General features: G+C 42.3%; 1 protein-coding gene across 1 annotated transcript in view; it reads right to left on the reverse strand.

Annotated features, from left to right (window-relative positions):
* Positions 1 to 310: 310 nt before the first annotated feature.
* Positions 311 to 24,088, reverse strand: part of ERN1 (endoplasmic reticulum to nucleus signaling 1) — a 32,326-nt gene continuing 8,548 nt past the window's right edge. The window contains 22 exon segments of the mRNA XM_030962195.1: positions 311 to 2,084; positions 2,295 to 2,362; positions 2,606 to 2,729; positions 3,285 to 3,412; positions 3,854 to 4,001; positions 4,235 to 4,434; positions 4,868 to 4,967; positions 5,465 to 5,593; positions 5,596 to 5,656; positions 5,977 to 6,067; positions 6,749 to 7,004; positions 7,586 to 7,777; positions 8,102 to 8,220; positions 9,032 to 9,194; positions 9,896 to 9,974; positions 10,569 to 10,830; positions 11,251 to 11,352; positions 11,958 to 12,080; positions 13,190 to 13,262; positions 13,927 to 13,999; positions 14,951 to 14,984; positions 23,368 to 23,479. Of these exon segments, the coding sequence (XP_030818055.1) occupies positions 1,878 to 2,084; positions 2,295 to 2,362; positions 2,606 to 2,729; positions 3,285 to 3,412; positions 3,854 to 4,001; positions 4,235 to 4,434; positions 4,868 to 4,967; positions 5,465 to 5,593; positions 5,596 to 5,656; positions 5,977 to 6,067; positions 6,749 to 7,004; positions 7,586 to 7,777; positions 8,102 to 8,220; positions 9,032 to 9,194; positions 9,896 to 9,974; positions 10,569 to 10,830; positions 11,251 to 11,352; positions 11,958 to 12,080; positions 13,190 to 13,262; positions 13,927 to 13,999; positions 14,951 to 14,984; positions 23,368 to 23,479 (2,844 nt within the window). The 3' untranslated portion in view covers positions 311 to 1,877.

The raw sequence follows: 24,088 nt of genomic DNA on the forward strand, positions 1-24,088 counted from the left end.
TTTTATCTCAGCTGTACACCTGCCTCAGCCACCAGGCTGGAGGGGGCTGGTGCCTGGGGACTGTCAGAGTAACCAACGAGGCTCTTGGGCCTTCAGGGAGGCTCCCCCCGACCTGAACAACTCCTGCACTCGCTGTTGGGTCAGCAGGCAGGAAATGGTTTGAGCAGGCTCAAAAACGGGCACGTGTCCCTGCCCGAGGGCGGCAGGACCAGGCTGCTGCAGGCCTTGGCCCCTTCCCTGCTCAGCTCTGCCAGCTCTGCCAGCACCAGGGGCCTGCTGGGGTCCCTGCCCACACAATGGCACTCAAAGCTGTGGGGTTTTAAGCTGAGTCTTTATTTAGTAGATTTATAAAAGACCTTTACATGAGAAATACAAAAATATGAAATAGGCTTTGAATCCTTCAAGGTAAAATTACCATTATTTTTTCAAGCTTTAGAACATGTAACCTGCACAGTTTGGCATCTTAGGTCAATTGCTCTCACACATTGTAAAAGTAGGAAAAAAACATCCTGTAAAGTACCTCCAGAAAAATAGCTGTACGTACCCCATCATACATGGGGTATTACTAGCAATAATTTATTTAAGACACAATGGCACAGTCATACAAACTCTCTAATTTCTCCTTTCATTAATTCCATTGAAAGATGCAGTATCACTTTCCTCTTCCAGTTGTTATCTGATGATTAAAGAGAAAACTGATTAAGACTGATTTGGCATGCTTCATACTTGTACCACATGGATTTGATACCACTTTGTAGTAAAAATTAAATAAATATAAATACATTAAATAAATATATTGTAAAAGAACACCCCAGTTACATTAGAATTCAGCATTTCTTCATCCTAGCACACGTGACACTTTGTCACAGCTTCAGGGCCAGTGTAAAGAAATACTGCACCTTTAACCACACAGGCTCCTGTGGATGGAATTACCAGCCCACACACACAGGAAATGGGGTTCTACAGCTCTGTGGCACCCCTTAAACACTGCCCTGATTTCACTGCTCTGAGCACCTCTTGGCTCCTGTTTAGCTCTTTTTCCCAGGACTCATCTCACCCCGGCTCTGTGGCTGGGGCCTTTTCTTAGCCCTTGAGGGACATTTGCAGTTGATGAGTCACAGGCAGCCCCCAGCTGCCATTGGTGTTTGCTGCAGGTACTTGATCTGTTCTCATACTGGGAGTTAAGTCAAGGATTGTTCAACCTGTTCTGCAAATAATAAACCTGTTCTGCTTCATATTAAACAACAAGGCTTATTTTCAGAGTAGGAAAACCTGGAATTGATGTTTCAAGTCCGTATTTTTTAAAATTGTTTCTGCTCAAGCATAAGGGACTAACTTTCCAGAGTAGTACTGGTTAAACAGAAATGGCACTTTCATACCATTTGTTGGATAATCATGAATGATTCCCTTTACAATCACTGGGGTGTGCCTAATGTGGCAGCAGTGCAATGGCAGGTTCAGATAATTTGCTGCAACCAAAGGGCTCCTTTTGCACTTCCCAGTCCCAAGTAATTATATTATTTCAATCACTGAATTTGATTTTTTTTTGTTGTTGTTGTAAAACACATCTGTTACAAAATCACATACAGTACAGGGATATTGGGTGATGGTTAAATCCAGCTTTTGCTCTTCATTTCCACAGTCCTGAAAACTGCCTTGGAGTCAGTAACTCCATCACCACGGTTCATCGCTTTGCCACTCGCGCCCTGAGCTTCACCATCTCCTGATCCAGCACAGCCACACGTACAAGGCACTTTTTGGAAGATTGGTTTCCTCACAGAGAGAGAATTCAGCTCTTTGATCCCACTTTTCCCTGCTAAGGGTAGGCCTGTGCTTGGAATGTTGGTTCCAGAGAAGAAAGCTCCATCCCTCTCCTCTCAAACTGTGTCTCCTGTAAGGCTCAGCTCTGCAGAGTCCTCAGCATAGTAATGCTGGAAGAGTCTTTCTTGGCAGCAGATGTGCATAGCATGGTAGGTGTGCAGGAGCAGGCGAGGGAAACGAGCTGTGAAGTAACACACAAAATCATCTGGGATGGAGCCCAGGGTCTCCTGCACTTCGGGAGGCAGTTCCCTGTAATGGTGCTTCTGTGGAGGAAAACAGAAGAGGGAAAAGCTCAGTCAGAGGGTTCATTCAGAAGCCTCTTGTGAACAGAGCTGTTGGCGTTCCTGAACACAGTAACCTCCTACTGGGCTCTTGTAAAGGAGCTCAATACCTAAATCAGGGTCTGATGCAGGCTGGCAACAACAGCAGCCAGAGGCAGGAAGCCAGAGTGCACGAGGAAATTACTCCTTTACCTTATTTCTCATGGCCCTCAGAAGGTCCCTGACAGAGCCACCTTTATAGGATCTGAATTTTCGAAGATCTGCAAGAGAAACAAATTGTTTTGAGTGTTGTGATGCAGTTTTAGGTGCTGGGGTGTACGTCTGCAGCCACAGATCCTTGTAGGTGTGTTTCAGTACATAAACACGTACTTCCATTTGAAGAAACGTTTTACTGGCAAGTAACAGTGATGTGCCAAAACTGAGACAGTGTTAGCCTTACTTTCCTGTCCCAGCAAACTGGGAACAGCAGGTAATTCCCACTCTGTCAAAGTGCTGTCCCTTACCTGTCTGAAGAGGAACAGTGATGTGCTCTCTCCAGTCCATTTTCACCACTTCTCTTCCACCTCTTTCTAACTGCTTGACTATTGGACCATCTAAAGATTCTTTCTCTATCCGGTCACTAACATCCTGGAAGAGACCTTCAGATTATTTCTAGTTTTATTTCCAAGTTTTTCCCAATATTTTCAAATTGCTGCTTCTGGCCCATTACAGCCTGTCCTGGTAGTAAAGTTAGAATTCCATTCCATGACAGCACTTGGGAATAGGATACAGAAGTTTCTGAGATTTGTTTCACCCTCTTCCAAAGCCTTTTTAGCACAGAGGAGAAGATAATGCTGGAAAGGCTCTCAAGCCCTCAGCCATTTCCCACCCCACATCAGGATTCAGTGCTTGTTCACTCCTGTTCTTGAAAACCCTCCTGGCCATGTTCTCTGTGGGTACTGCAGCTGTGGGTACTGCTTCTCCCACCAACTGACCTTGGTACCATCAGCTCTGGCCCCCTCTGAAAGATCTGCTGTAAGACTAAGCCAATTGCTTAGGAGCTCCACCCATGTTTTACAACTGGGCTGCCTCACTCCTCTCAGTAAGGCTGTGGATTCTGTGACCTCAGGCACAAAAGAGAGACTGAATTCAAGACCTGAAAAAGCCCTGAGAAGTGAGAGGAGAGAAAAGGTCATCACAAACCTGAAAGAACTGGAGCTGTTTTTCTAGACTCCAAAAGAAGGGGTGTTTGAGCACACAGCTGGCAGATGGCCGTTTCTGAGGGTCCATGTTTATCATCTGCTCTATTAAATCACGAGCAACAATGTCTTCTGCAAGGAAGAGTGTGTAAGGAAATTTACTTCTTTTGTTTCATTTTCTCTACATTTTTAGGCTGTAGTAAAATGTAAAATTTGTAATTTTATAATATTTTGTACTTCAGAAATTCATTATGGTCTCTACTTCCTCCTGTCTTGCTAGTCCAAGTGCTGCCCTCACAGAAGTGCTGGGCAGCCAACAGAAAGACTATCAAAGACTAAGAATATCCAAGTTCATCTCCCTCTTTCTTTAAATAGGAAATAACTTCACAGTCAAGACTACAGAGTTGCCCTGGGGCACTAACTCCAAGAACTGTAGGCCCTTTACTTCAGGAGGATTTGAGGAGTACAGCTTTCCTCTCTGCCAGGCTGGGAGTCACTGTGGGCCTTGGCCTGTCACTGGTGCTGGTGTTTAGCAGCCTGGGCCCTCAGTGATCCCTGCAGCACAGTCCTTACCGTGCCTCCCTGCCTCCAGAGCCTCCAGGCTGTATGCTCCCAGCAGGATGTTGGCTTGCCGCTGCAGGGACTTGCCAAAGGGATGGCCACCTTCAGACACCACGTAATAGAAGACACAGCCAGCTGAAAAGATGTCCACAGTGTATGTCTGCAAAGAAACAGCCTTCACTAGCACTGACATCTTTGCCCCTGCAAGCTCTGATTCTCACAGGGTGGTTATTTTGCATCTGAGAGCAGAAGGAAATTTTCTGACTCACAGATTTGAGCTGCAAGGCAGCCTGGAGGCCCAGGCACCAGGTGCTGCCTATTTTAGGGTCTGGCCTGGTGCTGGGCAGCCTGGGAAGGGTGAGCACTTGCAGGGTTCTCTTTGCAGGGACTTACAGGGTTCTCTTTGCAGTCTTCACTCAGCATTTCTGGGGCGATCCAGCCTTCAGTGCCCGGCACGCCCGAGCGGCGGCTGAAGCTGTGCCTGCCCACTGCCAGCTTCTTGCACAGCCCAAAGTCTGAAATCATGGCCTTGACTTTCCCGTGAGCGTTGGGCATCGAGATGAGGATGTTGTGGGGCTTCAGGTCCCTGTGGACTGTTACAAACACCCACTTGTCCACTCAGGCAGTCCCAACAATCTTTGTAAATTTTTAAGTGGACCTTTCACAAGGCTGAACCACCATTCATGAAACCAAAGTCAAATGATTTTCATTGGTAATTTCATTTTTTTTCATTCCACCATGTTTCATACAACTCCTATTTAAAAACTTCAGCACCCTGCACCAACAGTAAGGAGTTGGTTTAGTACTCCAGGGCTGCAGAATGTTGCAGGGACAAGGTCGGTGTCAAATCATAGAACCACAGAATGGTTTGGGTCCAAAGGGACATCAAAGATCATCTCATTCCAACTCCCCTGCCATAGGAAGGGTCGCCTTCCTATAGGCCAGATGAACAGTACCAGACCAGTTTACTTTACAGCTAAGAAAAGGTAGTTCTCCATCCAGTCCTGAAAGGAGAGGTGTTCTTACCAATATTCAGGGAGTGCAGGTAAGCCAGCCCAGACGTTGTCTGCTGCAGGAGAGTGATGGGTTGTAAGCCATGGTGACTGAAGGCCTTCTGCTCAACATACTGCAACAGAGAACCAGGAGAGTCAGCCACAGCACTGCTTAGAAGCTGCATAAATAACAAATCCATGCACTTCACCCACTAAAATGGATAAATTGTGCTAGCTGGTAACACACAGCAAAGAGCTTTTTTTTGGCTGAAGGTGATGATCTCTAAAGTCTTATTCAGAGCTAGAATTCTGTATAGCACTGTACTCCAGAAAGAAGAACAGTCTTCGAAGTCTGCATGGTAGGAGGGGGAGGATGACTAGAAGGGAGTCCTTCACAAGAAGTTAAAAATCAAAGGACAACAGCTTCTCTAGCTTCTCTCCATAAATCAGTCCAGGGTTAGGGATGTCTTTCTACAGGTTTGGAAACAGCCCTGTTCTAGGAGCATGACATTGTCACAGAGGTGACATTGGGAGTAAATGGAACATCCCCTGTGTCAGGCACTTCAGCAACTGAAGCCCAAGGAAAGTGAAGGCCTTGCAGGGAGAAGATGCTCCCAGGCCCGTGGGTCACCTCCTGCAGGGTGGCAGCGCAGAGCTCGATGGCGATGTACTGGAACTGCCGGTCCCGCTCCGTGCAGAAGTAGCGGATCACGTTCGGGTGCTCGTCGGACTCGCGCAGCAGCTGCACCTCCCGGTCTGCGCGAAGCTGAAGCACTCGGGGAGAATCCTCTTCACTGCCACATCACGGTTGTCAAAGGAGCCCCTGCAGCCAGGGAGGGAAGGCACAACAACCCTTCACACTCTGGAGCCACAGCATGTTCAGAAAACGTGACAACAGAAGCCATTGTAGAGGCCAATGAAAGCATTTCCTGTGCTGGAAACAGGTGCCTTTGGCCCATAAACACTTCTTAGCGAAGGAAAGTAGTTTCTGCTGGTGAAGAAAATGCATGAAAGTATTCCAGACACATGCAAAAAGTTTCATTTCTGTTCATAGTAGATGTGAGGGCTTTTTTAAAAAAACAAATTAAAAGGACCTAATTCAAACACAACATTGGTCTGTTTAATGCACACATTCTTTTCTACCTGTAAACAATTGTCCCTTCAGCACCATGTCCCAGTACATCTTTAGGGTTAAACGAAATCTTGCCAACAACTACTCGGTTTGCTTCTTCATCTGAACAAGAAAAGAAAAACAAGCACTGGTTTAGGATGGGGCAAGGCAGCCTTTTACAACTGCACAGACTTTGGGGTCAGTCTGCAAAAGTCTTTTAGCTCATGTTCAAATTTAAGACACATATGATCAAAAGAAATGAACATGTCCACGTTGGTACTTATTCTGAGTAGGCAAATAGACTGTGGTGACCCAATGAGCCAACATCAAGAATCAAAACACATTTACACATACCTTATGGCTCATGACTGTGAGAAATGAGTGGTTCTCAGCAGCCAAACTTTTTCTAAAAGTTGATGTTGCATTTAGGAAATGCTGGCTGACAGTCATGGAAGCGGGTTTAGTAGCCTTTGAAGGGGCAATGAGTGCACAGGAAGAGTAGGCAGGCAGGTTGTGCTGCCTAATCCCCATTTCTTGAGTCCAGTTAATCATCTTAATATGTGTTTTTATTTAAATGAGTATCTCCCTGGAATGGCTGCAAGTGACAGGAACACACTGCCCTGGGCAGCACAAGCCCACAGCTGGCTGTTACTGTAAAGCAACAATCCTGCTGAGGTGCAGGGCCCAGCCTGAATGGTTCTTTTCATCTTGCTGAGCTATGAAGTATCATCAATAACTGTTGTTCTGTACCATCACACAGACTGGGGAATAGAAACACAATAAACCACACTGAGTCAACTTTACCTCCCTCTTCTTGCTCAGTGGAGAGGCAGCTCCCAGCATCAGATGTGGAGATGTTGGAGTAGGCAGAGTGGTTTGAAGCTCGGGGGGACAGGTTTGGGGTGCTGGCAGCTGAGCTCTCCGTCCGGCCGTACGACGTGTCCAGGAAATCTGCCTCGGGCGGGAGCTCACCGGGAGCACCAAAGGGCAGCTTCTGCTGCTGCAAGAGCTGGATCTTCTCTTCCAGCTGATGCTGCCTCTGCTGCTGCTGGTGGACACTCTGTGAGAAAGGACCTCAGTGAAGATTTGGCACTCAGGTCACACAAGGGAACTCTACAGCTTCTGGGGAGCGACTCCTAAAAGGTGGGAGCCAAACTCTCCCGCCCTGTCCCTGCCAACCACACAGGCTGGGGAACGTTGACTCACAATTTCTATTTCATTCTGGACTTCCATTGCCAAGATGAGAAATCACATGGCTTGGTTAAAAAAGCTGTTACTAGGTTGACCAGGAGTCTTTAAACCACAGAAAGATAAAGGCTTTGGTTCAAAACCTGGAAAACCTGATGGTGGTTTCAGGTGAGGAGGAGAGGAGCAAAGCCAATAGTGCTGTGATCATGTCCAAAAAGAGTAGTACCTACAAGAACCACAACTGGTGGATGGAAAACAAAACCTCTCTAGAGCTGGCACATATGGCCAGAGAAATCCCTGTTAAGTCAAACTTGTGCCTTTGCTCCCCAGTGCACATCTGTGAAGAGGGAAATATCCCTGGAGTGTGTCACTAACTCCTGTATAATTTCTGGGCTATACAACATTCCTGATGCCACCAACACTCACAAGTACATCAAGCCAGGTCAGCATTACCATTGGGTAGGTGATGATAAAAGCCACCCAGCCCACAAGCAGGAAAGTGCTGAGGATGATCGTGGCCATGTCCTTCAGCATGGAGTCCACTGGAGCCTCTGGCCGTAGGATGGGCCGAGCAGGAGTCTCCTCCATCTCCTTTGGAGCAGCTGGAGGCCCTTCTGTTGAGGAACCTTCAACAATGTCAATGACCTGAGGCAAAAAAAGCTCTGTTAGCTCAGTATCTCTGTGGGTAATGAGGCATGCCTGGCCACCTTTCTGCTGCATCATTTTTAGTCATTTCTAAACCTACCAAAGTCAAAGTTTGCATGTGGGGAAAAAAATGCTGCAGAAAGCCTTAACTCTGAAACAAGGAATGACACTTCCTCATACCAGTGATTCTACGTGATAAGTACATGAACATCTGACACAAAAAATGGGAAGTAATTCCATGCATTTTCCTCCTGTATCCTTTCCCATCTTCCACTCCTTTATATTCTTCTCTCATGCAGTAAGAGAATTATTCTCATCACAAACCTCTTCAAAAGTGGCTTTCTCAGAGTCAGCTGGAATCACATTTTCAGGCCTCTTTGGTAAGTTGCTTGGGAATTTCTCCAGGATCTTTGTGGGGGCAGACAATGGTGTTTCATGGTGCCCTTTAAATAAAACACATTTGTTGAAACAGAAAGTTGTTCTTTTTTAGGAAAGATATACTTGATTGCAGCATCTTTGCTGAAGAGTGAGAACATCACAAAACATGATGCTCATATATAGAGCAGGAAAGAGAAAGGAGTGGGAAAATGGAGGGCAGAGGTCACTGAGAGCTGCAGGGGAACACGAACTTCTGCAGGGAACTGCCTGACATGCAGGAGAGAGGGTATTAGCAAGGAAAGGGATCATGGGAAGAGAAAGATGGCACTTTAAAAAGCTGAAAGTTGCACACTGTCCCTGCCCCAGAGCTCCTGTCACATACATCAGTCAGTTATCACCAGTCATCACTTAAAACTGAACCTCAGACAGTTCCTCATTTTTGAAGCAAAATTATAAATGCACTGAAAGGATTACAAAATTCAGAGACTTGGGACACACAGGACAGGCTGACAAGAAATAAACATTATCTTCAGCCTCTGTGTTTTAATCCATTTACAAAATGGAGAAAACATGACTGTCCGATCCATATGATGAGAATTAAGGTAACAACATGCACAATAAAAAAATCCAAACGGACCCAAATACAGTATTTACAGTAAAGAATAAATTACTATACCCCTCTCCGAGGAGGGGGCAAATAAGCAATAAATCACTTTCCATACATGGAGCCCTTCACCTCGTCACAGTATAAGGCAGGATCCTTGCGAAAAACAGAAGGCAGGCGGATATATAACACATTATTTTATATGTAAATGAAGATAAATTAGACTCTATTCCTAGAATTCAGTAATTATGGCCAGGCAGGGCCTCCCACACCTATCAGCAGCCAGTCATTCCAGTAGTTGAGCTTGTGCTTTTCCTTCAGCCTGCCTGAAAACTTGACATCGGTGCTGGGCGTGATCACGCACTCGCCGTTGTCTTCAATGGTGACTCCTTCTGTTTTTGGACCCTCCAGCAAGGGAATGGCGCTGCCACGGGGCTGCAGAGAGATCCGTGTTACAATCACTGTTACTGTGACCTTAGAATATTTAAATAGTCAACAAAATTTAAAATCTGGAGGTCAAAATGGGTGGGCAAGCAAAGATTACTGGCAGCAAAGTCACTGTGAGTAAACACGGCCATTACGCCCTCAGCAGCTGCTGCCACAACCTTGCACATTGGACCTTTTCAGGGACATGCTGCCTGGGAGATGAGATTACTCTTTTTTTGCTTTCCCCTACAGTTAAACAGGATCTGTATTGCCTACCTGGCAGCCACAATGAGCAAAACAGAACTATGATGCAGTTTCCTGTCTGTGGGGAGTTTCTCTGATGAACAAACCAGCAATTTTAACATGAACTACAACGCACCAACAATAGCAGTAACCTCAGGTCTGCTCCTGCTGAGCCTGCCTGGCCCAGTTCCTGGGGATGTGCAGTTACTTCTTTGCAGCATTGGAAATGATCCTGAAAGTATGGTCATGTATTCTATGGTTGTTAATTGTTTCAGGAAACACTTAATTTTCTAAGCATTTGTTGATAAAAATCTCAAAATCCTCAAATTTCTGTAGATGTACAGTGTTTTATTTTCTATTTCAATTTAATATAAGTTTATGCACAATTCCATTTCCAGCTTTCTTCCCAGCCCAGGAAAGCACTCATTTCAGAAAGGCACCTTCCCACCTGGCAGCTCCCCACTCACCACAACAGTGACTCCCTCGTGCACCATGGAGGGCGACGCGTACAAACTCGTGGAGTATTTCCCTACGTACAGGGTTGGGCTGCAGAAACACAGTCACTGTTAGCAGCAGGCAAATGGATGTGTTAACATCTCAGCTAAAACCTGGGCAACACAACCCTGCAGAACCAACGCAGGAGCTTCCCAAATCATCAGTATTTGCATCTTGAAAAGCCTTAATCTGTAAAATTATTTGAAGTACTGCTGTACTATGAAGCTATTTGTTTAATTATGAAAGCATTGTCAGTTCATTATTCACAGCACCATCACTCACTCATTTGACATAACTCGTGTGCTATTTCTGCATTTTTCAATAAATGGCTATGCATCATTTTTATAGTGTGAAAGGCTTCACATTAGGAAAACCAATTTAATTCCTCAGTGTGAGAAACTATTCAACATAGAACATCTGATAAAACTTAGGAATATACACTTCCTAAGTTTATAAAGTTTTTGGTTTCGTCTCTGACCTTACAGACTAAATGATCAAATATTATATAAAAGAACACCTGGAGAACTAGAAATGCTTTTATGCATTCTTTTCACCACGTTGCAACTTGTAGCACAACACTTAACTGTTCTGTTTAATGACAAAGCTGTCAAATGGACAGTGAGAAGAGCAGAATCTCAGGCTCACGTTAGTTTGCTCTTGGTCTCTGTTTCCTTAGGGAAGGGATATTTCCACTTGGTGATGTGTCCAACCTCCCCGGACATGAAGGTCAGGTAGCGCAGGGTCTCGATGCCCACGTTGGTGTGCAGGACTTTCCTCAGCCCCTCTCGCTGCCAGATGTAAAAAGCCACCACGGGGGACGCGTAATTCTGGATCCACAGCACGTCCCCGGACTCGCTGTCCACGGTCACCACCAGCCCGTCCCCGTTGGACACAAAGTGGGACATTTCTGCAATGCACAAACGTGTGGAGCTTCCCTGGATTCTGTAGCTTTAACAATGCACAGGAACAGCTCTGGACTGCAGTCACCACCACACCTTTCACTGCACAGCAGCTGAGCAGCAAAGCCTTGGCCAGAACTGGGTAGGCACAAGTCCAGCTGCCATTCAGGAGCATTGCAAGCAGGTTGTGCACCAGAGTTCAGAGTTGCTGCCTCTCCTGCCATTTCTCACTGATTTTAAAGGATCACACCTTCAAGAGCTGCTCCCTGCTGGACTCAATTTACTTGAAGCTACCTAACAGGTTTTAGATTTTGCAGTATGTGATGGATAAAAATGGGCAGAAGTACATGCACCACACAAAAAATCAGAATATTTTTGCCTATACACAAAACTGCATTGCAGGAGGGAGACAGCAATTAAATTCTTACTGTATTTTATGTCTTCATCAGGCAAAGTAGCTGCATAATCAAAATAGGTGGCATTCCATCGCAGCTCCTTCTTTTTGGTGTCATACATTGTGATCGTGTACTCTGTTAAAAGATATACAGTCTGTGAAGCAAAAAAACCTATGAGAGAATAGAATCAATCTTCTCAAATCTGAGACACTCCTCAAACACCACACAGCACTCACTGCTGCCAGCAGTTCCTTTTTTCCCAACACCATCCCACTTAAAGGGACACACTGATAGAGAGGTTAAAGAACAAGTCTGTAACACTTATTCCTGTTTCTAGGCAGCACCTCCATGGTGTTGGTCTAACTTTACCAAACATTTAGCTCACTGCACTTGTGATGTCAGTGGATCTGCTCTATTTCCATCTTTAAACAGTTTTTTAAAAGCTGTATGTTACAGAACAAACAGTTCACAGCTGGTACTGGAATACACCATTAATTACAATACAAATGCCACCTTGTCAACAAAAAGAATAATGGACCTACTGCCAAAGTTTAAAAAACATTATCTCTCTGCTGCTAAAGTTAATAATTGTTCTGTGTACAGTCTAAAATCATAGTTCACAGAAGTTTTTCCAAGAAATAAACTTGAAAACCTGAACTGACCACAGGGTCATTTGTTATGAGCCTAAACTTTAAAAATCAGAATTTTCTTTTAAACTACAGTAAAAAAAAGCATATGACCTGTTCTCCCAAGATACAGGAGTGATGTTGATGGGCAAAGACTTTCTGCAAAAGAGGAAGTCAAGGTCTGCTGTTTCTCCCCAGTCATGAGGTCAACCACGTACCAAATATCCTGCTTTTTACCTGAAATCATAATTGAAGTCACATTACCATTCAGTTGGAAAAACTGCACTTTCATTCAGCTTTCCAGTCTTCTTTTTTCTTTTGTAGACTCGTGGACTTAGCACAAATAAAGAATTTTTAATAAAACAGTTTTTCACAGCCAGGCTTAGGTTTGTCATTTAGCACTACTGGCCAATCCCAAATACTGACCACAAACCCCAAACCCAAATACAATATTTAGAAGAATAAATACTATTGGCTGAATGATTTTTTCACACATAAAATCTAACAGAACTCTGGGTGCAGCAGATCCCAGGAGTTCTCAGATGAGGAGACTGAAGTGCTCATGGTGAAAGACAGGAGGTGGGAAAAAAAAGTGAGAGTCTACACCTTACAAATCGCTTAAGGATTGTAATCCAAACATCCAACTCAATACTATGTAAGCCATGGCTTTAAGAAATTCTTTGAAGTTAATACATGTATGTTGTATTTAGAAGCTTCAAATAAACATTTTTCTCTCATTTACTGGCAAGACTTGAAGTGCAGAACCAGGAGGAGCATTGGCCCTTCAGGAGATTTAGAAACTAACCTCGCTCTGATCTTCACATATTTTACTGTTGTGATAAGTAATAACTATCCTTTCTTCTCCTTTTCTCCTCCCAAATCCATCTGCAGTTAAAATGAGTCAGGACAGTGAGCAACATATTTATTATTTGTACTGTAAATGAACTGACTGTATGTCAGACAGTGGAGGATGTCTAACTGTGGTGCAATGGGATTGCTAATTTTATCCTAACTATCAGACAGTCAATGACATATATAATCATAAGAAGATTTTAAGTAGAAGTCATATTTTGTTGAGAGACTGCATCTCAAGAAACAAAAAATCCCCATAGAGACATCTCACTGCTAAGAAAAGGTATTTACTCCTTCAGGAAAACCAGTTGGTTTTAATCATCACACAGGAACTGCATTCTGTATTAATCAGATTTTCTGTTATCAGAAAGATTTATGAAAAATCATAATTAATACCCAAAATAAGGCCTATTTCCTTCAGTCTGTCTGGGAGTATCTACATTTTGTAGTTGCTGAACATCTTGCAATCTAAAGGAGATAAAATTTGAGCTCACCCATGTACAGGATCCCATCAGAACTGCGACAGGGAGATGCCTGCACCAGTTCTGGGATAGTAAATGGAAGTTTCTAGGGGAAAAACAAACAAACAAGCAATAATTGCATTGGTTATTTCTATTATTATAATAGCTGAGAACTCAGCCAGAGTAAATACTAAAATATTTAACAATGCCCAAGTTCCTAAGGGAAATCATAGCAGCTGAGGAAAAAGTTTTTGCAGTAAGCCAAACATTTTATCTGAGTATCACGCCAAAGTTTAAAAATGAAAGTCAAGCATTAAGCAGAGGCTGTGGCCTACATAGATTGGTGACTAATTTGAAAGGTTCAGCATTTTTGTTTGCTTACTAAATCCTATAAAGATCTTCTAAAGGGGTTAGCACAGAGCATTTATTAATCTGCTTCTGGCAGATGGTTTTAAAAATGTGTTTGGGAAGAGTGACACATCTGACTGGTGTTATTTTGGATATACCTTCCTATCAAATCACACTGAGATTATTCAGAATTTGGATAACAAAACATAAATTTTAATTGGAATTATCATTATTTTAGCAAGTTACAGAAAATTCGTACATGGGGACAAGACGTGGTGTTGATATTTTCAAGTAGAAATCACTTCCTGGCAATCACAAGGTGGCAACATTCTGCTCTAACAAAGTAAAAGTATGTTTTCCTTCTGCAAAGGCATGAGGTTGACTGAGGCATTTTTTAGGAGAGAATTTAAAAATATACTTACAGTCAAGCCTTCACTGTTCTTGCCACCAAGTGTGTACAAACTGCCATCATTTGGGTCTGGAAGAAATGCTGGCCTAGGATTTAAGCAGGATTTGAGCATGATAAAAATGTACTGTGCTTCTCAGAAAGCAGGAAAAAAACTGTGGCCACTGCTGGCTTTACAGAGAAGTTCATCTGACATTGAATTTTTTGAAGTTTAATTTATTTACTGTGAAAATTAAAAAATATAAGGAAGTTTCAGAACTGATAAAACATAAGACCACTAATGTATTTGAATGCACAAAGATCCAAATGTGGCAGGCAATGACTCGGGTGAAAGCTTTTAAACTAAACCTACAAGCTCTTAAAATGACACAGATTTAGAACAAACCTAAACAAATAAACAAAACCAGAGAGCATAAGGAAGGCAGGAAACAATAAAAGAGTTTCCAGAATTAAGTAAATTTGAGAGGTAAAGGGATCCCTACACCCAAACTACACAAAGACCCCCAAACAAACTCAGACCCTAGTGTCTATGGTTCTATGATCAAAAAAAGAAAGGATGTCACCACTGACTTCAGAGACAAAGTTCAAGCCCCAAATTTATTAGCTAAATGTGAAGTTGCTGCAGGGAGCAATCTGAATTTACAGGTTGAGGAGGTCATTTGCAGATTCTGGTTGTGGTGGTGGTTGTAGTTTCCCGTATTTCACTTGTTTTAGTCTCTGTTTGAGGGGGACAAGTACAGAACCCAGAATCAGTCCTGGCTCTGTCACTTCCCACCTGCCACCCCTGGCACAGTTCACAGCCCTGATGTCCAAACCCAGCAAGGGCTCCAGAGAACAGGCTGCAGACAGGATGTTTCTTCTCAGCTATTATATGTAGCTAATTCTATCCTTTTATCTGTTCCCCATACCACCTTAAATGGCATTCTGCAAGGTGTGCAGCTTGTCTAGAACACAGATGGATTTGGTTAAAATTAAACCAAATTTTAAGATGTCAGTGAAAATCGAACAAGCTGTAAATGAGACAAAGGAAACAGACTTACTCTTCCACATGGATTGGCACCTGGAGGACAGGATCTGCACACACAGAAAAAGAAAAAGTCAAAATACTGGCAATTGAATCCCTTGAACTCACCAGATACAGGATCAAGCCAGGCCTGCAACATCTTGCTCAGGCTGATGCCCAGTTCAAAGTAAACTCTCAGCAGCCTCCTCTTGTTCCTGGAACTTGCTTCATAAAATGGGAAACTACAAAGCACTTGGGAAAGTCTTTCAAAGTCCTTTGTTCAGTTTTACCAACACTAAATACCTCAAAATTACTGAGAGCTTACAAAATCCTGAATCACAGGATTTTCACTCCTGATGCCAACACCATAGAAGTATCTTGATTTATAAGACATACTCTACAATTTCCAAGACAAATGTGTTTATTAATGGGTATACTGGCAGAAAATACCTCAGAAGCCAAGAGGATGCAATCCTCTAAGTATCTCCACTTCCACAGGGAAAATCAAACACTGGAATGAGTCTGAGTAAGAGGATGAAAAATGACCAAGCAAACTCTGTTGTTCACCTCTTCTGTCTCCATGCAAACATCATGATGCAACAGGAAGGAAATGAGAACAAAAACACTGATGTTTTGACAGCCTTTGGCTGGGAAACTGGCACAGGTTCTGGGAAGCCTGAGTGTACTGGGGTATCTGCAGAGCTAAGCAGGACAAGAACAGGAAATTCAGGGCTCAGTACCCAGGGCTTACAGAGTCTGTACCACTCTGCAGGGCATGGCACCACACCAGAGCTGGGTTTGATGGCAATGGCCTGCAAGGATGACCTGGTTTTACATGGATTAAAAAATCATAAACCCCCACCCAAGCAGATCCCTGGCTGCAACAGAGCTGAAAGCAACAGCCACCAAAGAAGAACACTTATGCTAGAGACAGAAAGAAAGCAGGATATGAGGATAACAGTACAGTTATCTTTATTTCATCGATTTCTTCTTACAACAGTAAACACTCAGAGCAGCTTTGTTCAGTATATAACTTCATGTCATTTTTTTCTCTTTGAGCCTAAAAAATGTTCCAGGATACAATCCCAAAGGTGTCAAAATAAACTCCATTTAATTCATTGAGAACCCAAACACACATCAAAGGCCATAAGAATAATTAACATTGAGACAAAGGATCTTAGTGACTCATCTTCTGTATCTATCTCTACAGACCAGGCTGCTTAGTCAGACCTTTTATTGCATTAACTACATCAAGCAATTAATTTCTATCTTTTGTGTGAAGAAACTGGTTTCAGGATATGTTGGGAGGGACGGCCCTCTCATTGATTATATGTCAATTATTTCTCAGTGTTTGCTTCAATTATTCCACAAGTTTTATAATACCTAATACAACACATGGTGACTTACATCATCAGTTCTCCATCCTTAGGGAAAAGCAAGAGAAAAGCAATTTTTGCCTATCATAGACAGTGGATTGACTTGAGCTGAGCTGCTGGGTTGAACTACTAAAGGCAAACTGAGACCAAGTTTATGGACTTAGGGTATCCCTAAATCTGGGTGAAATGACCTAAAAGAAGAGAGTCATTAAAGACCAAAGGCAAGAGGTTTTGTAATCACAAATGCTTCATGGGAAGGGAATGCTAAGTTTTGTGAAAGAAACAGCATCATGAATCAGAACAAGCAACACCTGGCTCAGTTAAGTAAGATTTAATGCAAACACTACAAGCATTGCTAAAGGCAAAAGCCAAATTAACTTTGCAAGTCTCTTGAAGAACTGATTACACAGAGTGTCTTACATGGTAAGAAAATAAACTCTCACCTGTGGTGCCAGTACCTATTGTGAGACAACAGCAGCTTCATCAGCAGCACTGGGGCAACTCTTTCCTATTCCTAAAAATGCCCTCAAATGATCACTAGGAGTAACAAAGCTGCACAACTTCTTTTTGAAGTGACTGCATATTTATTGTTTCATTTTTAACAATGCAGATATTCTGTAAAATCACCTTCTAGTCAACCTGGGCTAAAGATAAGACTAACTAACATAAATAGTTTATTGTCAGAATAATCTTCAGAAACTTTTAATTTTAATTAGAGTACTATTTCTTCTCTGAATTAAATGGTGGTGTGAAGTTCTTAGATGAAATTACAGTGTAAAACTACTACAATCTGAATCAATCTCCAACTTTGCTAACTGCACTGTTAGGGGCAGGACACCTCAGCAGACCAACACAGACTGGGATTGCCTCAAATATCTCAGTATTTCAGGGGCTTTTCAAACACTGCTCAGGAAAACATGAACAAAATTACAGGAAATTTCAAAGGCAGATTATGTCTTCTAGCAACTGATCCTGGTTTGTCCTTGACATTTGCAGGAGAGCCTGGTTAGTAATGCTTCCCTTGAGCTCCCTCTCTCTCTGGAAAATACAGTGGAGAGTAGTAATTCAGCAAAACATTTCCGGGCTAATAGCTTGTTTTACTTAATTTTCTAAGACTGGGCAATCTATTTTTATCAACCAAAATAAAGCACTCCCCTCCGCTCCAGTTAAAGATCTGAGAATTTTTGCATGGTTTTATTGCCCACACAGTACCACGGCAGTGAAAGGACACACACACACATATCTATGTGCAATGATTACTTGCATTGAGCTTTTATCCCTCAGCTTGTATTTCTGAAAGCTGTTGGGAAAATGTCACTTAAAACAGTTTCCAATGTTATCAATCAATGTCTTCTACACTTTAATAAACAATGCCAGAAGTCTCATGAATGTCTCTGTGTTTTGCAGTGTTTTTCTGAAGCACTGCTGCTTATCAGATGACATGAAGGATTCTCATGGCAAATCCCAAGCTATTCAGTGTGTACAGAAGCATCATTGTCATGAAAGTCCTTGAACTTCTCTTTAGTACCATGTCTTCAACATCATGTTCTTCATCAGAAATGAAAAAAATCCTGCTTTTACTTGATTTTTTAGTAACTGAAACTTGATTTATGAGCAATGATAAAAAAGTGGTAGATAGAACAAATTAAGAATTTATGACAAAGCAGCAGGAATTTTTTTAGTACTTAGTGGCACATGAACCAAAACACTGATTATTCTGATGGCTTCCTGCACACTGAAATGTTGTGTGTGAATTGTTAGAAAGCATTTATGGATTTCTGATTCATTTCCACACATGAGGTTCTTCACAAGGATGGAGGAGTTAGTTTTCTAAAGTGAAAGGAATGCTCCTGTCACTACTAGCACCATCCACCTGAAAGAGACTGTAGAAAGCCATTTTTCTACATTTTTAGTTACTGAGGTGATGTAAATTTTCTCATTTTCTTAACACTTTCATGATCTTGAACCCAGGTTGTGGCTCTGCAGAGATCCTTTGAAGACAGACAATAAATTCTTCACATTCACTTTTGTGTGGTTTGGGACCTGTTTCAACCTCTATTTCAAAGTTTCTTTTGAAATAAGAACTTGTTCTGACATAAAAAGAGAATCTCAAGTTCAATTAATTGTTACCAGTTCTTACAATAGTTTTCATATGCTTGAACACAGAGCAGTAAAAGAGTGAGCCCTCTTGTGACTGAAGTCACCTTTTGCTGCACAAGGGGTCAAACAGAAAAAGCCCTGGCAAAAGTCAGAGTACTGAGTCCTCCTCTCCTCTCCAGCTGCTCCCCACTCAAGTGTTGACATGCTGGGGCTGAACCATGTCACTGCTTTCAAAACTCCCTGGACTGCAGCTCTCTGTAGCTGGGAAAGTCCCTGTAGCAGGCTTGATCTGCTCCAATACCAACAGCAGTGGTGACAACCACTGAACAAAGCAGCAACTATTCTGTACTGGAATGAAAGCTGGACAGAAAATGTGATAAAAGTGAAAAATACATGTCCCTCTCCCTCAAGCTTCCATCCCATGTAGCAGGGAAAAGCCAAGTTCTTGCAAGGTCCTACAGAAAGCTTTTTCCACTTTCTAGACTAAGCAAACAGATGTCAAAATAACTCTGGAGCATGGTGGGGGTGAGTTAGGAAGCAGGACACCATCCTGTAAATATCTCCAGTGCTGGAGAGAAGACTGAGTTTTCTATAGATATTTCCAATGGTTTCCAATTTTTTTTTCCTGCAGCCTCTGCTAAGATGGATTGTGTTACTGATTCCTACATTAAAAACCTACAATTCAGCACACACAAGCTTTAGCTTCCCGAACTGGTAACACAGCCTCTATTAGCAAAAAGTTGTAAAATAACCTTGTTAAGCAAAAAAAATTAAAAGGAGATTGATACTGCATTATAAAGATTTATTCTAAAACTCCAAGTGTTTGTTTACAAATACAGCAGTTATTAGAAACCTGTTAACATAATGCCTGCCCAGTAATTTGGTAAATTATTTGGCTCTATTCCACTTCCCCAAAACGAACATTTTGACCTGGCAGCAGGCAGATGTTCCAATCCAGTTTTGGTTGCATCATGGCCAGAATATATTTGTGAGTGGGCAGTAGTGTGTTACACATTTCAGATGGCTCTGACCCACACTTTGCACATATATATGGAAAAAAGCCTTATGAAACTGTACCCATACACTAAATATAATGCATTTGACTTTTCTCCATATTTCACAAATAACGTAAAAAAATTAAGATAAATTTGCCCTTTGCCCAAACTCTGAGTATTTTTAACATACAAGATAAAGATAAAGTTGCATGTTGTCATCACTGTAATGTGCCCTTAGAGCCAATGACTGGAAAGGAGAAGTGGGAGGCTGAAACAGTGACTAAGTCACTGCCCCACTGGAATGAGCTGGAAAAAAACGGTTTCCTGCCCTGAGGCCCTACCACAAGGTTTGGGCTAACGGGCCAATTTAAACCCATCCTCATCTGCTGCTGCAGGGACTGCAAATGAGGCTAGAGACAAAAACTGTGCTCTGGAATTTGCTGAAAACAGTATTGTTCTACAACTGTTTTGTTTTGACAATCCTTATTAATATACAACTATGCACAAAGATATTATTTTTTGAGTGAAAAACCACTGTTACTAAAGCAGGACCTACAGACCTCAGACACGCCCTTTAAAATCTGTATATTGGATCCCATAAATAGAATCTTTATACCTTTGTGTTATTATAAGCATCCTCTAAAATCTACAGGTTATGAGTGAGGTGTTGGAAATCAAAACCTTTTAAACTGATTGTGGACCATCATTTTTTGACTGCTACAAAGAACTGAAGATCATAACAAAATTTCTACTGGCTCTAAATGAGGATCCAAATCTGCATATATTAAATGTTCTTCTGGCAAAATACTTTGATTAGTTCTTAAGGGAAAGCTTTTAAGGAGCTGGTGAATGAAAAAAAAAAAGAGAGATCCCTCTGAACAACAGGACAGAGAGAACAGAGGAACAGCCTGCCCAAGAGTACAGCTTGAAACACTGCAGCCTTAGCATCTCAAATTCAATATTGTGCTCAATAAACCAAGCTCTTGAGTCAACAGAGGCACACAAGGTGAGTTTTACAAAGATGTGAGGGAACAGCACAGTCTTAAAATCACAGTCTTAAAGCTCATCCTGAAATCAGAACTGTGAAATGAAGTCTGACAGGAAGGAGGAGAGCTTTCTCCAGATTCTGCCTTGCTAGCAGTTTTCTCATGACCATCTCTTTCTCTGTCCACTTGCATGTAAACACAAATCTGAAGTGCTGTACCTGTGTACCTTTCAAAGAGGTCTGCAGGAAATGACAGAAGTTGTTTTATTGCCATCAGTTTTGGGAAAGAGGTTTCATCCTAAGGAACCTTACTGAGGATGCTGACTAAGTATCTTGCTAGTCGCAAGTGCAGAAAACGTGGGAGCCTACGGGAGCCTGTCCCACTGTCACTCAGGGCTGACAGCTCCTTGTATTGATCAGGGGCGGCACCAAGAGCCTCATTCAGCCCCTGCTGTGAAATGTGAGCCACAGCCTTTCCACAGCCTTCAACACCAGCTCTTTGTGTGGGGTCACAGCACAAGCAAAGGTGCCTCTCAGAAATCACAGGGGAGAAGAAATACGGATTTTTCTCTGAACTTTCCAACCATTTGCCAGCTTTCTGAGGCCCAGGAAATGAGCAGCATGAGCTACCTGCTCACTGAAAAATCCTGAGAGCTGCCAGAGAACAATACCCATTGAAGCCAGCAGGAAATTAAGATTTTAAGCACCCTCAACAAATAAGTGCACAGTCTCATCACATATAACTGCAGGGACACAGCTTATTTCTGACAGTGGAAAGTCCTATTCCTAACTGACCTAATTTTTGCCTGCTTTATGGGCAGCATAACTATTCTGGCCAGCACTGCATGAAGGAAGGAAACCCAAACATGTTATTGTGGTGATAATCATTGGCTCATTTACTCCACACACCTAAGATAAGCTTCAGTGCTACATGAAAACAAGCCACACATAGCAAGATATTCATGTTTGTTTAAGCACTGCCTGATAATGAACATGGCCTTGTTTTTTTTCCCTAACGAAAATAAAATGTACCTCAATTGCTCTTTGTCAAATACCTTGCTGCTCAAGTGCAGTAATAAAATGTTCCCTTCCTGGTGAGTGCCTCTGCAGTGCTCCAGGTGACCTCCACAACTTCTCAAAGCACCTGAGCTACAACACAGGGTAAAATGGCAGCTGCAAGAGCACTGCTTGCAGTGCAGGCAGCTTCCTGCCAGGCAGACTCTGTTACAGCACCAGCCTGTTGCTGACAGACAGTGCACCCAACTACTGTGTTTATACACTAATATTAATAATGAATTCTGCACTATTAGGTCTCTCCAGGGGTTCAGCACAGAAAGCTGAATGGGCTTTCATTTGTTTCCAACATTTTCTTGTCTGTTGGGCCACCCACCCACAGGGTGACCACCAACAAATACAGATTTGCAAAAATAAATAAACCCCCTCCCATTACAAATTCAGCCACCAATTTATATGTGTAGGGCCTTGTTCCATGTCCACTTAACTCAGTTAACTGAGGAGGCATCTTGGAACATTGATACCTCCCACTAACTCTTCTTTCACTGACCCCTGTGTGTTGCCCTATTACACAGAAATAAACTAAGGAGCAGTAAGTGCTTTGCAAAAATCGAGTGAGCACAATTCATGTACATAAGATGCAGAAGTTAGCAGCAGAGAGGAAACAAGAAGTTCCATAAAACCAGATGATCCAGTCTGGCAGTTCTACAGAACCAACAAGAGTTTTGCAACAATTCTTTTTTAAACAAGGGAAGTTCCTTGAGCAACACACTCTGATCAAGATCATTTCTGTTACCAAAGGGTGTTCATTTCTTCTTCAAAAAACCTCTTGTCACTTACTAAGTGTGGCTGCAAAGCAATGCCACTTGTGATACCCTTCTGGACTAGCACTAGGCAAGGTATGTTTGTGTCACTGGAATGACAAAGAGACCAGCAAGTTTTTCTTAGCCTACAGCAGCACTAAATTGGGAAGCTGACAACCTGCTTTTAGGCAGGGCTGTTCAGGAAAAGGAGGGGTCTAAATTTAAACAGGAGATGGGAGAAGACCGAGATCCTTCAAGAAAATACTTGGCTTAGGCCCTTCTACTGTAAGAGCTACAAAAGCCTTTTTTGCTCATTTAAAATGTTAACTTTTTGTCTGATAGATCTGCTTTCAAATACAAATGGCTTCACAAACAAGAACAACTGGTTGGTGCTGCAGACACCAGATAGGCACAATCCATTTCCCAGCACTTCAGCTCACCTACTAAACTGACAGGTTTAAAAACAGAGGACAGAATGATGCAGTCACTGACTCCTTCCATTTGACCCTCTAATTTATTTCCAGTAGTGAAGGTGTTACTATCACCTCTACCATACATAATCAGAGTCCCACTAAAAAAATTTTGCTAATTTTGTTTACAAATACTAAATTTTTCATCAAGACAGAGCTAGTTCTGCTCAGTAATTAAAATTACAAAATCACTTCCAGTCACTGAACAATGCTAAATTCCTTTATACAAGTGCAGTTCTTTTATTTAAAAAACTGTGTGTTCCTAAACATCTGCTATAGAAAAATCCCTGAGGTTTGCATGATAGGCACTGCACCAGAGAATGTAGGGTATTCCAGAGACAGAATCCTGCAATCCCTCTGCCATCAGTTCCACAAGCTGACACATCTATTCTGTTCTATGCTTGCTTATATTGCAGTCATTCCCATAAAACATGACACCTACCAATTATACCACCACACCTTAAACATCCAGGGGAAAAAACCAACCAAACAAAACCCTAAAAACACCTCACATAAACCTGGAAAATACCTACAAGTGAAATTACGAAGATGAACATGACTCTAGAAACACTGTAGCTTAATTCTGGAACAAGAACAAAATTAAAAAAGAAAAGAGAGTATCTACCAGATCCTACAACAGTTGGAATTGCCAATTAATTTGACTGTTATTTCTGCTATTGAATAGAGGGCATCAGGACACCTCCTGCTCACCTTCTTTTAAAGTCCACTTGATTGCTCCTGTCCTCTTGCTGACAGCATGCAAACTTCCATCCAGTGTTGAAACAAACAACAGTGTTTCTGGCACAGTTACTGAGCTGCTGTTCTGGAAAAGAAAAACCAATATGATGAGTATGATTATTTACTACAGAGTTTACTCATAACTGCCAGACAGTATATGGGCTAGAACATCCCTTCTTCTAAATGCACAGACTGAACAATTTTCTTGCCCCTTTGAATTCAGTGATTTTTGGTTTAGTTAATTTGCTGTTAACACTACAGATGTTACTGTGCTAAGTTCCTCTAGAAACAGACTGGGATATGCTTTAACTCCACCTCCATTTTCAATTTGATATCAAATCTTCTTGCACTAGAATTAGGAGAGACCAGAGACAGGGCTGATCTAGGGAAGGACTGACAAAGAGACCATGCAGTAAGTTATGAAGAGTGAGGAAGTTCAGAGCAGCTTAGAGAGCCCACATGTCAATGTCAAAGCCATTCTCCTCCCAGGTACACTGAACATCCTCTGCCAGGTTCAGTCCCCTAGAAATGAAGAGACATTGGCTGGGTGGAACCTGGATAAATACAATGACCAATAGTCTACTGTGGCTGACAGATGGAGCTGCAAGCACTGTCAGCTGCCTCTGAGCAAGGGCAAAATATTTAGGAGAGATGCAGTTTAAAGGCTGGAGAAGATCCATACTGGTAAATCTTT

This window comes from Camarhynchus parvulus, chromosome 18, assembly GCF_901933205.1.
Source record: "Camarhynchus parvulus chromosome 18, STF_HiC, whole genome shotgun sequence".
NCBI classification, from domain to species: Eukaryota; Metazoa; Chordata; class Aves; order Passeriformes; family Thraupidae; genus Camarhynchus; species Camarhynchus parvulus.